This window comes from Pundamilia nyererei, unplaced genomic scaffold (assembly GCF_000239375.1).
Source record: "Pundamilia nyererei isolate P.nyererei 1_Seehausen unplaced genomic scaffold, PunNye1.0 scaffold00016, whole genome shotgun sequence".
NCBI classification, from domain to species: domain Eukaryota; kingdom Metazoa; phylum Chordata; class Actinopteri; order Cichliformes; family Cichlidae; genus Pundamilia; species Pundamilia nyererei.
This window is the reverse complement of record NW_005187417.1, coordinates 3,619,762-3,637,286: the sequence shown is the minus strand read 5'-3', so window position 1 is coordinate 3,637,286 and position 17,525 is coordinate 3,619,762. Positions and strand designations below refer to the sequence as shown.

The 17,525-nt window shown below is 38.4% G+C and overlaps 1 protein-coding gene across 1 annotated transcript in view; it reads right to left on the bottom strand.

The window, feature by feature from the left end:
* The window catches only part of si:ch211-196i2.1 (collagen alpha-1(III) chain), a 30,928-nt gene continuing 13,403 nt past the window's right edge, over nucleotides 1-17,525 (bottom strand). The window contains exons 13-39 of the mRNA XM_005725657.2: nucleotides 16,829-16,882; nucleotides 15,679-15,786; nucleotides 14,667-14,720; nucleotides 14,457-14,564; nucleotides 14,149-14,202; nucleotides 13,893-13,946; nucleotides 11,978-12,031; nucleotides 11,825-11,878; nucleotides 11,252-11,359; nucleotides 11,033-11,086; nucleotides 10,880-10,933; nucleotides 10,676-10,729; nucleotides 9,648-9,701; nucleotides 9,322-9,375; nucleotides 9,178-9,231; nucleotides 8,970-9,023; nucleotides 8,750-8,803; nucleotides 8,417-8,470; nucleotides 8,230-8,283; nucleotides 7,643-7,660; nucleotides 7,310-7,363; nucleotides 6,870-6,932; nucleotides 6,419-6,584; nucleotides 5,082-5,191; nucleotides 4,148-4,228; nucleotides 2,684-2,866; nucleotides 1-407 (exon numbers count right to left, since the gene is read on the bottom strand). Coding sequence (XP_005725714.1) covers nucleotides 258-407; nucleotides 2,684-2,866; nucleotides 4,148-4,228; nucleotides 5,082-5,191; nucleotides 6,419-6,584; nucleotides 6,870-6,932; nucleotides 7,310-7,363; nucleotides 7,643-7,660; nucleotides 8,230-8,283; nucleotides 8,417-8,470; nucleotides 8,750-8,803; nucleotides 8,970-9,023; nucleotides 9,178-9,231; nucleotides 9,322-9,375; nucleotides 9,648-9,701; nucleotides 10,676-10,729; nucleotides 10,880-10,933; nucleotides 11,033-11,086; nucleotides 11,252-11,359; nucleotides 11,825-11,878; nucleotides 11,978-12,031; nucleotides 13,893-13,946; nucleotides 14,149-14,202; nucleotides 14,457-14,564; nucleotides 14,667-14,720; nucleotides 15,679-15,786; nucleotides 16,829-16,882 — 2,013 coding nt within the window. The 3' untranslated portion in view covers nucleotides 1-257. The remainder of the gene's footprint in view (nucleotides 408-2,683; nucleotides 2,867-4,147; nucleotides 4,229-5,081; nucleotides 5,192-6,418; nucleotides 6,585-6,869; nucleotides 6,933-7,309; nucleotides 7,364-7,642; nucleotides 7,661-8,229; nucleotides 8,284-8,416; nucleotides 8,471-8,749; nucleotides 8,804-8,969; nucleotides 9,024-9,177; nucleotides 9,232-9,321; nucleotides 9,376-9,647; nucleotides 9,702-10,675; nucleotides 10,730-10,879; nucleotides 10,934-11,032; nucleotides 11,087-11,251; nucleotides 11,360-11,824; nucleotides 11,879-11,977; nucleotides 12,032-13,892; nucleotides 13,947-14,148; nucleotides 14,203-14,456; nucleotides 14,565-14,666; nucleotides 14,721-15,678; nucleotides 15,787-16,828; nucleotides 16,883-17,525) is intronic.

The following is a 17,525-nucleotide window of genomic DNA, read 5'->3' as shown; positions in this document are numbered from 1 at the left end:
AAAAAAACATACACTTAAATTATTTAATGTCTCTGTAAACGAAATTGCCTTCTCCGTGAAAAAAAGCCTGGGGGCACTATTGGCCTCAAAGATTCAGTCATACAAAGTCACTGAACTTGAGGGATAAAATCCTCCAACACTAGAGGATAAAGAAGCAAAAACTTCACAGACTGGAAGGTTCCACTTGTTCATGATTTAAAGAGAGTTTGTGTCCTGGACCTGAGAGTCTTCCGGGATGGTACAGTTTTCTCCCATCTCTAGCTGAAACACACAGGTCCAACAGTGAGGCCAAACTGGTATGTCGCGTTTCCTCCTCCCATTAGTGCCACGTCTCTCAGAGGAAGGAGATGGAGGTCCTCAAACTCCAGCACAGACTCCCGAGGACCAGACTCCATCTCCTCTCCAGGCTGATGAACCAAAAATAGATTACATTTGAACATTTACAGTAGTAAACCCTAAGTAGAGATCAGCTTTAGATAAGTTTCTCTTTCTCTTGAATTGAATATACATAAATGGTATACATACATACATAAACTCTCTCTGTTAAGATCAAAGAAACAAGCATAACTGCGAGAGTGCAACCCCCCACCCACACAGCTCAGTCTCGGACCAATATTTACTTTTAAGGGAATAGTATTGAAATGCACTTTTATTGCATTAAAAAGTGCAGCCTTTTCTTATCTTCCCAGTTGAAACCCATTACCTGATATCATTTTGAATATAAATATTTTTTTACTATTTTTATTTATGTGAATATATTATATTTGTAGCATTCTTTTAATTGTTTAGTAAAATTCACTTAAATGTTTAGTCATAAATATTAAGTGAAAAAAAGGTTTTAATCAGGAAGTTTACTTTGTTTAAAAAAAAAACAAACCCCAAAGTAAATCTTATTCAGGATCATTGTACATGTATTCAAACTGTTGTGTTTTTAAATGATTATAACCTGTAATTGTAATGTACAGAACAAAGTCATGATAAAATATTGCGATATTTAGAATCCTCATATATCATTCTCTATACGCCTACATGTTGACAATATAAACAATGACTGTAAGAAACAGTTTTAAAATACTTGATATAGCGTTATTATCACTTTGGCCTTTTAGGTCAACCTATTGACCTTGAGGTCAAATGTGACATAATAATTGAAATCTTTACATGGTACTTTCTATATGTTGACACACCACAACTGTAAGAATCATAGTTTCTAAGTTATTAAACCTTTTGCCAAGTTTCAACCAATAAATCATTAAGTTGACCTTGAAGGTTGTAAGCGCGTCTTTTAACTGGAACTGGCAGGTTTGAGTCTATTACTCCAGTTCTTTCCGACCTGCACTGGCTCCCTATTAAATTTCGTATTGATTTTAAAATCTTATTGCTCCCCCCAGCTATCTTACGGATCTCCTCAGCTGTTATATCCCTGGGAGAGCGCTTAGATCAGCAGGCCAAATGCTCCTGGTGCGACCTAGATCTCGGCTCAAGACCAGAGGTGACCGCGCATTCGCCGCTGTCGCACCCTACCTCTGGAATAACCTCCCTCTAGCTATTCGGGTGTCTGATTCAATTCAATACTTTAAATCTCGATTAAAAACTTATTTGTTTAGCCTTGCTTTCCCCGCCTCCTAGAGCCCACATTTTTGGTGTACTGTAAGTTATCTTTTTCGCTTTATTAATAATGTTTTAACCTTCAGCCTTTCGGGTTGTGCCTACTATGCCTGGTGTATTATTGGTTAGTTATGTCACCCGCCTGTTAGTATATTTTATTTGTATTTGTATTTATTATTGCTCTAACTCGTTCTGTGAAGCACTTTGGCATACCTGTGGTTTTTTAAATGTGCTATATAAATGAAATTGTATTGTAAGCCAATTTTGAACGGATGACCCCACTGTACACTTGAACAAAGTTGTATCAGAATTTATTTAAAACTTTTAAAGGTATTGTGTTTACACACAGAGTGACAGAATGACATGTACGCACATAAACAGGACCAAAAAATACAGCTTCAGTACGACTGCAGTAACCAAACTCCTATTTGTGAAGGTTTTTTGGAATTTCTGTCTCAAATCTGTGATACTTTGGCTGTACTTTAAATCTAATTAGCTAATACGCAGATCGATACAGATTTTTTGCCAATTCATCACAGTTAATCACTGTGTTCTCACAAACAGATTGCATGTAATTGTCAACTTGACCCCATTCAGTCACAAACTGATAGCAGACTGACACATTTATGCCATTTTACATGAAACTACTTTTCTTCTTTTTTCTTTGTTTAATAAGCAAGTCCTGATTTTTGAAAACTGTATGTATTTTTTGCACATTGAGCTCCACAAACCACATGCCATTTACTTACATATAAAACATTCAGGATCTTCAGTACAGTACACAGTATTTTATTTTTTGTTTTGTATAAAGGTGGTATCTTCAAATATCTTCACTCCTCTTACAGATTACTACTACATTTATACAGATGCCAGATATTTTTCTCACTTTTTAATTAATTTTTTTTATTTTGGGCCTTTGGGAATTCCTTCCAAACTATCTTGGATTAACAGAGCTTTATGTCCTTCTACACCCTGCCCATGTTGAGTTAATCTGTCCAACCTTTTGCAAATCTGGCAAAAAGGAGGAGAAAAAAAGTCAAATAGGAAGATATTTTTCAGTAGTTCTGTTACATACCACACAATCTTGAACTGCTCCGAGGTAACTTTGTGTCCTTGAGTCAGTGAGGAATTTGACATCTCGGTAGGCTGGGCCCAGTCTGTGTCCTGGGTGGCAGGAGTAGGTAACCTTCTGTACAGCTGTGCCACTGTGCAATCTCAGAAAGCGCATCTGGACCACATTAGCACCTTGATAATAAAACTATAAAAACATATTAGAGTTATCAGAAAGGCTTTATTATAAATCAGGCCAACGACACTAAATAGAAGGAAAACTGAAAAAAAATACATTAATTATATGTGTGGTAATATAAATGCATTATTATTATTGTTATCATCTCCTGTTTTCTTTGTGTAATGTGAGGTGTTTCCAGCTGTTTAGCCTATTTTAGATCATTATTTTGGTTTCCAACCATATTTACAAGCTCAAGTGGAACCTGCAGTCCCAGCTCCAGGAGGCAACTGTTTCAGCAAATCAAGTTCGATGAACTCAATGTATATGTGTCCAGTAACAACTGAATATCAGTGTTTTAGAGGGTGTTTTATTTACTCAAGCATAAAATACATTTTTATTTAACAAAAAGAAAGGCATCAAATGATCTTTGATGGCAACAAATGTCTTCAGAAGGCTGACTCTGGCCCCAGGGCCTTATTTTTGATATCCATGCTTTAGACTTTAGCTCTTCTCCCAGTGTTTCATCCTCTTGTGTCTTTTCCCTTGTATTTAGTCCAGTCATGTCTGTGTTTTCCCCATTTAGTTATCTCACTTCCTGTTTGTTGTTGGGAGGTTGTGGTTCCTTGTTTGTTGTCTAGAGTTTTGTTTCTTTTATCTCGTCTGCTTTGATTCTGTTTAGCTGTGTCTCGTTTTCCTCTATTTTCTATTTCCAGTCCCCCGGTCACCCTTTTAGAAATATGTAGTTGCCGTCTATATATACAGCAGAGCATCAGTTGATGTTTTTTGCCTTGTGTTTCCCAGCTTCAGTGGCATTTTCCCTAGCGTTTATTCCCAGTTTAGGTTTCTGTAAGTAGCCTTTTTTAGTTCCCTTTTGTATTTTTGTGTTTCATCTTTTGTATTTTGGTCAACAGTCCAAATAAATGGCTCATTTTTTGTTTAACTCTGTCAGTCTGTGAGTGTGCATTTGGGTCCTCATCTCCACTACATATACATGACACCATGTCATTAGCAGTGTCTCTTTTCCCTGTTCTGATGCTTGGTTTGAACTTTAGCAGGTCGTCTTGACCATGTCTACATGCATTAAGCTGCTGCCACATGATTGGCTAATTAGATATTTGTGTTAACAAGCAGTTGAACATGTTTACCTAATAATGTGAGAGTACATTTTCCCCACTTTAGAAACTTTTGCCTATTTTGTTCATCTAGCCAACTTTATAAATGTAACACCAAGAACTTCTTGCCTAGCAGAACCCAGGCCCTAGAATTAATGTTTAATTTTGGCAGTGCCACCCAGAGGTATTCACTCACCTGAAATCCCTGATTCAGCTTGCTGAGCCACTGAAAAGATCCTTCCTCGGAAAAGTCCTCCATCCACGCTTTCGTTGGCAGCTGTAGGCAGATGAAAAGAAGGCACAATTTCGTTTTCAGACTGTTGCTAATGAAATCCTGAATTACCATGCTGCTCAGACATGACTAAAGCAGTATTCGACTCATGCTAACCGAAACCAATTCACATTTCTCTTTGGTTGAGTGAGTCAATTATTTATGTAGGCTGGACTATATTAGAGTAGATAGGGTGAAAGGTGAGTGTGTTTTGTGGTTTTAAACAGACTGAACCAACCATGAAACCAGGAAAACACAATACAATGAGAATAATAATAGTTTCTGTCCTTTACATGACCTGATACCCTTCAGATGAATATAAAGTAATTTAGCCATGCATTGCTTCATTCCTTCCTGCAACCAGACAACTTAGTTTTCTTCATGCATACCTCTGACTGATGCAAACAGATTGAATTTGAAACATTTGATAAATGAGGGGTGACATGCAAATTCAGTTAAATACATTTTATCTAATATATTTGATGTAGCTCATTGAATTTAGTTTTATATAAGAGACAAGAAATTTTGGAATTGTCAAATCTGATCATTTCTAGGGTACAGAAGATCTCAGCATTGAAATTAGCAAATCAAACATTTTTAAGTGCTTATTACTACGTTATTCCCATTCATAGCTTCATAACTGTTCACACTTAAGTTGAAAAAAGGAGAAAAAGTGTAAAAGTGCAAAAGAAATTTCCTGTTTAGAGACAAAGATACAGATTCAAGTTAAAGTCACTACTGCAGAAGCATGAGGTGAATGACGATTCACCTACAATACAAATACATTAAATGATAGTGGCCATGTCCTTGATTCAGAGGTACAATTTCCTGCAGACTTTCTTTGCTGATGTCTTTATACCTGAGAGTCTTGAGGATGAAGGCAGGTCTGTTTTGATGTGGAAGAGAAGCTGCAGTAAGCCAGCAGGGCATCGGCAGGACTGCCCTGGTTGGGGTCAATGTAATACATTCCTGTACAGAAAGGTTAGCAGGAAATGAATGAGAGACCCAGGGATCAAAGTATTACAGTATGCTCCATGCTGACAGTAAAAGCAGTGAAATACAGGGAGCACAAGAACTTCAACATGCTGGCCTGTAAAAGGAAAGCATTAAAGAGGCTGGAGTGTAAAAATATGTCTTCTGTGAACTATTAATATCCCCGTGGCAACAAGCAACAGGATTGCTGACGATCTGCAAATTTGGATCTTTGATAGTCAAATAGAATTACCCATATTCATTATCATTTATATACAAATATACCTTAATATATGTACCAACATATACAGTACAGTATGTATGTATTTGTCAATATATTATATGCTGATAAAATAGATAAAATAAAGTTAATAATCTCTTCAAAGGGAAAAAAGTCATAAATGGAAAATAACATTTATTTTAAAACAAAGCATTTTTCTATATACACAATGCTGCTGGGAAAAGAATTCATGCATTTTACTGGGTGATGTTATTTGAAACAAACTGATTTTGAGACTTGATATCAGCACTTAGGGACTCTTAGCAAAGTGGCAGTAAAGCATAAACAGCAAGACAAGAATTTAAATCTACCATCTGTGTTAAATGAGCCTAAATAAATGCAAAAATTTCACAAGGCTACTTACCCTCCATGCTTCGGAGGTAGGTGAAGTACAGGGGTAATGTTAAAAACCAAAGCACTTCAACTGGTTTTGCTCTAATAACAATATGTATGTATAAATAGTATAAATAGGTTTAATCCATAATCTTAAGCAGCTTATCCAACTATGAGCACAGGGAGCCTATCAGAGCTGACCTTGGGAAAGAGGTGGAGGTGAACCTAATAGATTCTGCTTGTTGATTATATGACTCAAATTATTTTAGAAGTACTGAAACAGATGGACGCTTTGTTGTAAGGTGAAGTTCTGGTTTAGATGGCCTAAACCACACGCTGAACCACACTACACAGAGAATATACAGGTCAATCATCTACAAAGCCTCACTTTAGCTTTTACTCAAAACCAAATAAGAGAAAAATAAACTAATCTTTTTTCATTTCTCCTCTGAAATGTATTCTATTCTGTAAATCTATTCTATTATAGCACAAAGCTGTAATGGAGCAGGACACACTCATTTAACCCTTTTTTTTTACTCCATCTAGCTTGGGGATCGTTCACAATCGTTCAGTGTTGCTTTAGTGTTTACTTTAAAGTTTCAGTAACTGACCACTGCTGTATTCAGGGTGACAGAGCCAGAGCTCCAGACAGGTAGTAGCTGGATGCTCTTTGCTGCCATCAGGAGGATCCAAAAGCAGCCGAAGCTCCTCCTGAAGAGTATCCAGCAACGTCTGGATCAGAAGGTAGTTGGGCTTATCTGACATGTACATGAGGTCCTGGATATGGGAAGGCAATGAGGAGAATATGATTCGGCCAAGTTTAATGTTTAGAGCCCATGTAAATTTAATGAAAAATAATGATTTTGATATGAAGGGGTTTTTAAAAAATTCTTATTTCTTTATATCTCTATATCTTTAATTTCTGTCTTTCTTTTTTAAACACATACTGTTTCCAGTTGTTGGAAAGAAATGTTTTTTAATGTGCAATTTTAATCGAATATTTCGTAACAGAAAACAACAATTCCAACATATAATTGGCAATACAGTTTAGAAACTACTTGCCTTGAGCTGAGACAAGGTCATGTTCAGTGACTTTCCGGGAAGTCCGGGAATGCCAGGTGGACCCTAAAACACAAGATTAATCTTCAAATGACTAAACCTAAACTATTATAAACTAGCCAAAATAGATAAAAAGTATTATATCAATCATTTGACATAACTGGGAATAATTCTGTTATAATATCTTAGTATAATGTAATTCAGGGTAATTAGAATTAAACTGTACACCCTTGTTTGGGTTTTGTTTCAAGCTTTCCAAACAAGCTTTGCTAACCTATGAGAGCAAATTTGGGGCAAACACAGTTTCTACTCCACCCAGATCAGATGAAGTAGGAAAGATGGGAACGCCCTGCACCCAGGTATTGCAACAGACAGAAAACTGTTTGCATTGTTAGAGCAAACATGATAACCTAGTGTTTTTTACCCATCTGTTGTAGACTTACCGGCAGCCCCTTCCTGCCAGGTGGACCAGGCAGACCTTGGTAGCCTTTCAATCCCTGCAGGGAGAATTATATATAATAGCAACAATATAACAATACAATTCTGTACTCTTCCACATGGCAATATCAAACTGTTAATTATCACATACACCGATAAGGAAATAAAGACTGCTGCATGATCACATTAGACTGCCAACTTCCAAGTGTGACATCTTTATGATTATGTGAGTCACTTAAAAAAGGGGGAACAGGCCATTTTCTTCACAGAGTGGTGAGTAAGAGCTGAAGAGTGTTTGATATAGAAGAACAAGAGAGCTGGAGGTGATGATTTCATACCTTTAATCCAAACAAACCCTGCAAGAACAGAGGACAGGGGAAGAAAAGGACATTAGTGTGATTTTTCAGTATGAAGTGCATTTATCGACTTCCGACTGCTTTTATCAGCTGCATTAAGAGCCTGTCACCTGTACCCTTGCTGATTTTATAATCTTAGTCAATGGACATTTTTTTTTCTTAAGACACAGTGGGTTGAACAGTTATAAAGTGCTTCTGAATGATGATTGATTTCACAGGCTGGTAGCTGAAGAACAGGGTAGGCTAACAGACAGCAGTCTGCCTTTATGCAGAAATTGCAGCGGTTATTATAAAACAATAACATTTGTCTTCATTTTTCAGACATACCCTGGCAAAAAGTGTCTGAGCAAAACATGTGAAATTCTTGAATTGAAAACATAAAATATTGAAAAAGTCCAAGATATATCTTCCTTACTAAACTTTGCATATCAGAGGGGGGAAAATGACAAACAGAAAAAGAAAAATACAACAGTTAAAGAGGGCTGAAAAATGTATCATGAATAAAAGATGTTGCATAAGCTTGCCATACTCAAAAGTATATTAAAGATTTAGAGAGAGATAATACTTACAGGCAATCCAGGCATCCCTGACATGCCCCTGGGCCCTGGCAGACCAATGTTTCCCTAAGACAACATCAGTATAGTGTGAAACCTAAACATCTGTCAATCTTTAACATCATTTAAACACAGTTACACATGGGAAAATTCAAGGCTTTAAACCCGAGAGCTAACAATGCTGCAGTCTTTTTTTGTGTACCTGTTCCCCTTTTGGACCCTCTGGACCAGGCAATCCAACAGGACCACGGATACCCTAAAAAAAGGAAAATCCCAAAGCAGCAGTGATGTAATGTTTCTAGTGTTTTTAATGGCCCCAGTAATTAAAAACCAGAACCACCTGGATGAGCGTTCTTTGATCAGAATGAACCACTATGTGAATCCCATTTGGCATTTGTCTTCCTTTTGTTATTTTCCAAATTATCTTGATATATCCAAACATATTAAACAGTCATTTACATCCCACAAAAGACTACAACTTAAATGATCCTGTTTGTTTTGTTTACGACTGTTTAAATCTGTTAACTGCTCCTACCTTCATGCCATCAACTCCAGGTAGTCCAGGCAGTCCCATGTCTCCTTTGTCACCCTAAGAAGATATGAAACATATGTTAACAGACAGGATGAAAGACACTTTGAAAGACCTTTAGAAAGCCTGAATAAGTAGTTGGAAGCAAAACATAAAGAACTAAGGGATGACCCAGGACTTTTGAACAGTACTGTAGTCGGTCTTAGTTATCTTTTTACTTGTTTACCTTTTCACCCCTTTGACCTTGATCACCTGACTCTCCACGTAAGCCGGGGATTCCCTTGGTAAAGAACACAAAAACACATCACATAAAAATAAACGCATTCTATTTGTTAAAATCATCCATTTGTCTCCAACTCACTGAATGTGGTAGACCAATGAAGAAGCAATTTCAACAATGATGTATGGATGGGTAGGTGCACAAATTCACTTACAATGAGTCCTGACCATCCAGGGAGCCCCACCGGTCCTGTGTCTCCCTTTTCACCCTAAACAATAAAGCACAGTCTACTGTTAGGTCATATCTCATATTTAAACCAACTGTAGGGGTTACACAAAGCATATAGTTGTGTTCCCACCTTTGGTCCTCTCTCTCCCCTGGGCCCTCTGACTCCAGCCTTTCCCCTTTTTCCCTGAGGATGAATACGCCATGATAAAAAAAGAAAAGTAATAATATTGATAATATAGAGATCATCTTAGCTTCATCACAACTGTGGACTCACTGTTACATCCTTAAAGCTAGTTCCAGTCACTTTGTATACAGTGGATACTCTTCTCAACATAACTCCCAGAGAATTTGTTCCTCCTCCCACAGTCACACGGGGAATATTTTGCTTGTTAGCGTGTAAATGACTAAACTATGGCGCTACATCCTTACATTACATAAACCTTTCGTTGACCTTACCCTCCTTCCAACATGACCCCTCTTCCCTGGTGAACCAGTCTTGCCTTCTTCTCCCTGTGGAGCAAAACACAAAGTGGGAAAGTTATTTGAAAAGTAAAAGCCAAGAATTCACATTTTGGACAGAGAGGACAGATGGTTTGAAAGAGGAGTGAAAGAAGCCATCTATGTCCACTGTGAGCGACCATCTTTGAGCAGAGGCGGTGGCTTACGACACCAACTGTCTGCCATCTATAATCCAGTTTTGAGATCCCTTCCCAGATGCCTTAATGCCCACTCACACCCTGGGCCATCTGACCTCAGTAAATCACATGATAAGGTGGGGCCAGGTTTCACAATGAGCTCACCCGAAACCCTGGCTGATTGTGACCCACACCTGTTTTCACACCTTGGCTCATGTGATTAGGTAGAGGATCATCAGGGGGTCCTTTTGTCCCTCTTTGGGGGGAAACTCCCACTGGGTTTAAATCTGGGACTCTCCACCATTTGACCCTTAGAACTGAAGAAGCTTCTCGGATGAGAGGTGAAACGTCTTCAAGCAACTTAAAGAAGTCCAGACGCTTTTTTCTTTCCAAGCTCCTTAGACTACGATGACCTGGATGACTGAGAACCTTCACAGACACAAAAGCCAAGAATGTATATACACTCAAATATATGGCACCCAAAGGTGACAGTAAAGAAGATATAGGCATTTTGTCCATTTTTATGAGGAATCATAAGAATAGGCAAATGTCTCATGAAACTTGTTGCGCATTACTTTAAAGCTGAAAGGTGATTATAGGCATTCCAGGTTACTACCCTGTCATGTGACTCTTGCTGGAATCATCATTTTTTTGCCCATAGTTGCTTAAGTTATCAAATGTCATTCATCTTCTGTGTTCTGTGGTCACCATATTGCTGCAAAATGCTTCCCGTGTGGGTGCAGCTGAATATTGCATTTTGTGCAACACATTAGTAGGGCCTCTTTAGTGTTTTGTGCACTTGTTGCTAGCTGAGATAGATTAGATAGATAAGATAGATGATAATTGTACCTTCTCCCCCTTCATGCCCTGTTTGCCTTCAGGTCCCGGTCTTCCTTGAACTCCCTGCAAGGACAATTTTTTTTTCTCATTAGCGGCTTTCTTTCAGGCACACAAACACATCGTGTGTACACTCTGTAACCAGGAACAGTAATTTTAAACAAGCTGGCATGTTTTCATCATCTATAGTGACTTTATGCTTTAAACTGCACTCACAGGAACACCTATAGGACCTGGGAGGCCCTGGGGTCCCACCTCTCCAGGAGGCCCCTAAAGAAAAGAGAAGATAGAAAGAGAAGTTACAAAGTCAGGGCTGTTAAGCAGGAAAAGTGCAGTCTTTACAATTCAAAATAGTGGTTTGGTTTTCACCTCTAACCCCGGCAGAGCCTCAGGACCCTGAATTCCTGGAAGACCATCATCGCCCTGCACAAGTGATCAATATTAATATGAGGATGTTTTTAAGAGGTCATATATTATAGACAGATGCAGTTTTTAGATTTAATGTTATTATTAAGATGGCAACGCACAATTATATTTTAATAAATGTTATACAGTGGAGTATACATATAAGACCTAAATCAAACTAACCGGCTCCCCTGGTGGGCCTGGAGGTCCTGGCTCTCCCTTGAGTCCCAGTTCCCCAGGCTCTCCTTTACTTCCCTCGTGTCCCTTTGGTCCTGCATGTCGTACTGGACCCTGCAGGAGTCACAAATGTGATACAAGTCTTGTGACATATTAGTAACATCTTTGATTTTTCCTTGCCCTTCAAATCTGATTACATTTAACATAAGATAACATAAGAGAATGCGATTTTGAAGTAGAATGCTTCTGTACAATCCTGTATACAATTAGATGCCAGGTAAAGTAAAGAACTGTGCTGAGTACACCTCTTGTACACAGTACATCTTGTACACCTGCAGGTACTTCAGTGGTCAAAGGCGTTTATTAAATTACTTTGGCGATTATTTATTTTAAAGATCGTAATAAAAATTTTGACTGTTGTAGTATTCTGCTCGACCTTTCTTTAAATTACTTGAAAATAAAGTTCTGACTCAAACACTTAACTGACTGATGTTTGCTGGGATAGAACAGAAAGTAGCACAATGCTAAAATATTAGTTTGAAACTTTGAAACAACTTTCTGATACTAGCAGGCACTTACAGGTGGTCCGAGCCTCCCAGGATCTCCTCTGACACCACGTGACCCCATTATCCCCTAGAAACATGAGAAAGAGAAAGTAAATTTAATTTTACATATATATATATGTTCTACACACTAAGTTAAAAAAAATATTAAAAGGAATAAAAAGTTTACCTGAGGGCCTGCTGAACCCGGCGGTCCAGTAATTCCTACGGGCCCATGCTCGCCCTAGAGAGACATGGATGAAGACCTTTTCAAATCACTGCTTAAGTATTTCTTTAAACAGAGCTCTGCAGGTTCTGGGCCCTATACCAGAAATACGTTCAGCATACCCAGGGTAGCTTTCTGTTATCTGGATTCACTTCACTGATCAGGATACAGGATCACATTTAGCTGGTTATCAATGTGCTAATTTAACTCGGGGTTTCCCCAGTTCACATGAAAGGGGTGGTGTTGGCAGCATACGGCCAATCTAAACAGGACTTTCAGAGATCATGTGACTGTTCTTCCATAGAAAATGATCCCTATGAGTGTCACCTACTCATCAAATGGTGATTATTAAAAATCTATAAAGAATGGTAAATGGCCTGCATTTGTATAGTGCTTTACTTAGTCCCTAAGGACCCCAAAGCGCTTTGCACTACATTCAGTCAGTATGTGCCGGACACTGGCGCCACCGGGCCCTCTGACCACCACCAGTCCTTTAGACAACAATTCTTATAGCAGTAAAAGCCAACGGTTGTAAAAAAAAAAAAAAAAAAAAAAAGACTAGATGAATTTTGCAGCAAATCATTTATTTGGATTAAACTGGATTGATTTAAACATAAATCCTTCGTAGGGTGGTCATAGAAGGAACTAAATATTATAGTGCCCTATAAAAGGTTAAATGGTGTCTGCAGCCTGATGAAGGAGACTTATAAAAGAGATGTAGGAAAAAAAATAAGGACTAAAGTTGCATTTAAGAATCTATATTTATTACTGATGCTCATCAGCTAAAATCCTCATAGTAAAGGCCTCTGTACTGTAAATAAAGAATATGTTGATTAAAAAAAACAGGTCAGTTTTTTCCTTGTAAGGAAAAGGTCCTCTCAGCCAACCATGTACGAAGCAGAAATTATCATTCATTCATTAAACTATGACTAAAAAAAAAAAAGGAAGAGCCAAAGCACATTAAAGCTGAGGATTCTACTGACTTTAAGGTGGCCCTATAGATGTATTTATTATTTAACAGCAATTTTCAGTTGTGCTGCTCAGAGGCAGCTGATGTTGAAAAAAATCTTCAACGTCTGTACTCAGGCACTAGATGTGTGCTGTGGGAGTGTCCACATGAACAGCGCACAAGCCCACCCCTTGGCACGGTACGCTTAACCATTCCAAAACTCAACATTACTCAAATAAACTGAATTTTGGGGTGAAATGTACTGAGGCAGTGTATAGATAGCATATTGTGAGTAAACCTACCCTGCCCTGTTTGGGCTGAAAATAACATGAGCTGTAAATTCAGAAAGAACATATTGTGTAAATTGTGACTGACTCATTGATGCAGCATGTATATATGTTCCTCTAGTGCCAGGTCTCTTTCCCCTTGTTGTCTTTAGTCTCTTTCCATGTTTGTGTGTCCAGGTACGAGGCCTCATTCCCTCCAGCAGACTACTGATCATTCACACCTGCCCTTCAGTAACTCTACTGAGCAGCTGTGCATCTAAGCTGGCTTTCCCTACCAAAGTGATAACGGCGTTCATCAAGCTGCTAGACTATTGGGTTTGAGCCTCAGATTATCCCTGACTGATGAAACGAGTCTGCCTACAGCTATTGCCTAACTCCTGCCTGCCAGTGCAGACCATCTTCTTTATTACGACTCGTCCATTAACCCCGCATCACAGTAAAAATAAACCAATTGAAGTGTCTTTCTGAGTCTGAGCCTCCTTTTAGGCTTGACTTCATTGTGCATAATGAAAAGCACTTCAAAAGTTTGCTGAAACGTCGTGAAAAAACATTCTTAGAGGGCACGCTTAAAATTCTTATTTGGAATTATGTACTATATAAATCTTAACAGCACTGTGACTCTTATGAGAAACCGTTTTGTTACCTTCTCTCCCTGAGGTCCATCGGGACCTGGACGTCCTGGAGGACCTATCATTCCCTGAAATGAGAAAAGAATCACAGCACAATAAAGCTGCACATTAACATCAGTTTGCAATCTGCAGAGTTGTGAGGGAAAAAGCCAACTGTGTGTCATTAAATATCAGTCACAGCTATAAACTATTCAATACAGGTTAATTCAAAAAGCACTCTAAGCAGCATATCAAAAGCATCAATACTCTACATTCTGGTATTCAACTCACCAGTAACCCAGGCAGGCCCACAGGGCCTAGTTCACCCATCAGTCCTGGTTCACCCTGTTCAAGAGGAAGACATCAGTTTCCAATGATTTTAATAAATCTGAATGAAGTTCTTTGTTTAATTTACAGTGATAGATCTTAGATAATCTATCCTTTGTGTCACCCTTTTGCATTTCAGTGCTCTTAAAAATTGCTCTAATAAATCTCACTGTTGGTGTTTTGAAATTGAACAAGCTTGAAGGAAATGTGGGTAGTGTTACTAAAATGTAACATCCAACTTCCACCGAACTGTTGAGTACATATATTCTCACCATCAGTCCCAAGTGGCCCTTCTCCCCCTTTGGGCCTCTGTCACCATTTTGTCCAAGGGGTCCCCAGGGACCCTCTCGACCAGACAAACCAAGAGGTCCCAGCTCACCCTGCACACATTAACAACAACATGACCGGTAGTGCAAACATCACCCAGAGAGAACTCGCCTGCTTGTTCAATATATTGTATTTTTAACTAAACTGAAGCTTACCTTCTCCCCCTTGGGCCCCGGATCTCCAACTTCACCGGGAAGTCCAACATCCCCCTGAAGAAGATGAGGGAACAGAAGTTACTTAATGGTTCAGTCATCAAGGAAGCCTACAGTGAGGTAAAACCAACATATTTTCCTTCTTCATAAGGCAATGTTTTACATGTAATAAAGAATCAGATCTGTCAGAAAACTCATGTTTGAGAAGATTATACGGTTAGTTTGGCCTACAGCTTTCAAGCACGACTTCTCGCAAATAGTTATGAGGACATGAGGAGGTATAGGGAAATATCCCCCGAGCCCAACAGCCGGGTTGGTGGAAGGGTTAAAACATGAGGATAGGAGATTTTTCTCTGCTTAAATAGACCATCGAACTGGAAGGAGAGTGAGGTTTGAGTGGGAAACAGTTCGAGCTGGCTGAACTAGATATCAGGCTTCACTTTTTAAAAAACAATAACGCTGTTGTATTGCAGACAACAAAAAGATTATTAAAAGATACTTATCTTGCCACATCCTGTTTTGTTTGTGGTGCTTTCAGGGTTAATGTAGATTTAAAAAGATGTCATTGTTGACATGATTACAAAAACTACAAGCCACACGGTCTCTCTCTGCTCTTTCATAAAATCAAGACTTCAAAACCTTAAAAATGTGAAATAGGTACTGTCATTACCACAGTATCAGGAAAATGGAATTCCACATTTTATGTACCACAAATGGGGGTTTAATGCTTTTCAAACCAATTTTATACTTTTTAAAAAACAAAACAAAACAAAGGACCTCAAATACCTTCAGATTTTCAGCTGAGAGTAATTTAATTCTACCAATAATTAAAAGCACATCTGTTGCACAACAATACACTCTGGACAGGATGCTTGTAGGATTCAATAAAGGAAATGGGGTTCTGGAAAAAAAGAATCACCACCGGTACAACAACTCTGTTATTTAAGAGACAGCAGCTGGACATGTGTTTCAACACCTGAAATAATTTAAGTAAACAAAAGATAATTGTACTTACCTCTTTACCGACTGGTCCAGATGGTCCTTGTAGGCCTTTTCCCCCCTGAGGTCCCCTCTCTCCTGGTGGCCCTTTAGAACCAGGTTTCCCACAAGGTCCTAAATCCCCCTGTCAAACAGGAAAGTGTAGGAAAGTCAGATATCAGGCTTTTGGAGGCTAAAAAGTTGTTAGTTATCAAACGCTTGCAGACTGTTCTAAATCACTAAACAAAGTCTCCTTGGCTTCATGAGGTCCAAAAGAAAAAGTAGTTTAATGACTTCCACATTTAAGGTTCCTGTACCCAGAGCAGACTGTTCCATTTTCTTAAAGTTGCTCAGCATGGAGCATTTAATGAACAGGCGCTGAGTATTGCTGCAGCTACAGAGGTGTCACATTTATTGTGAATTTAATTTCTGTTGCAATAAAAGAATTAAAGAAAATGTTCATCTGTGCCACTGATTAATACAAGGCACAGTGGTCCCTCGTTTATGGTGGGAGTTACGTTCCAAAAATAACACGCAATAGGTGAAATCTGCGAAGTAGCCAACTTAATTTTTTACAATTATTACAGATGTTTTAAGGCTGTAAAACTCCTCACTACACACTTTAGACACTTTTCTCAGACAGACATGAACATTTTCACACTTTTCTCTCTTGCTTAAACACTCTCAAAGTTCAAACCTTCATAGAAAAATAAGTGCAGTATTATAGAATGAAAAACAGGCACCCGCAGGTGATGGCGTTTCATCGACATTTTTGTGTTTGTCGGGGAGCAAACAAACATACAGTGCAGCACTTCAGAGTCACACTGCTACCAATCGAAGATTTATGTAAATTTGACAAGCTGAACGGATTCTGTACTGTACAGGAGACAAGGCACGAAATTGATTGACAATGGTCTACAGCCAATCAGGACGCAGAACACAATGCGCTGTAAAGAAAAAAAAAACATTGAAAACTGCACACACACACACAGCGAGGCTGCGAAACGTGAACCACATTAAAGCGAGGGACCACTGTAACTTACAATTCTGATTGGACAGAAGTGTTTTTCAAGTCTGACTCTGACATTGTTATGAGAATAAAGACATTTTATTTCAAGTGTTTCCTCAATAATGGAGTCCAAGGTTTATAATTTCGGGTACACAACTTTGATCCTGTTACCACTGACCTGGTCTCCTTTCCTTCCAAGTGGGCCCTCGATTCCTGTGTGGCCAGGAGGACCCTGATGAAAAATGTGAAAACTGCTTTATAGAACAGCAAAACTTTAAATTCTAATAGAAAAAACTAATTGGTGGCAAAAAAAAAGGGAGCAATTAAAAAAGCCAATTAAAAATAATATTTTCTTTATGAGCATTAAACAGGGCCTTAATCACACCATAGTTTATGTTCAAAGTATGGAACAATTACAATAAGGGTTGTATTGTAGGCTCTGTCATTATGGCTACTCAAGCATGAACCATGAATGTGACTTAGTGTTTAATTAATCAGTGTACATTTTATATAATAATATATAATATAAAAGCTAGCTCTCTTTCATGGAGCTTGTCATGGTGCACTGCCAAGTTATTCCAACAAAATGGACCAACAAAACAACGGCAGCTTAAAGTTGAGAAATTTGAGAAGGCTAATTTTACTGTACTTATTACAAGCACAAAGCAAAAACAAAATCGTTGCTGGTGACCGCACAAAACATTGTAACCTTTTCTGGACTAAAAATCTCTCTGCTAATCAAAAATACATTTTCTTTTTAACAAAACAGAATTCATCAATATCTGTCTCAAGTTATCTCATCAATGGATATTATGGTGACTCAACACAGTCACAGGCAAAGAAAATTGAGCTCAAATCTTACTACCAGGTGTCAA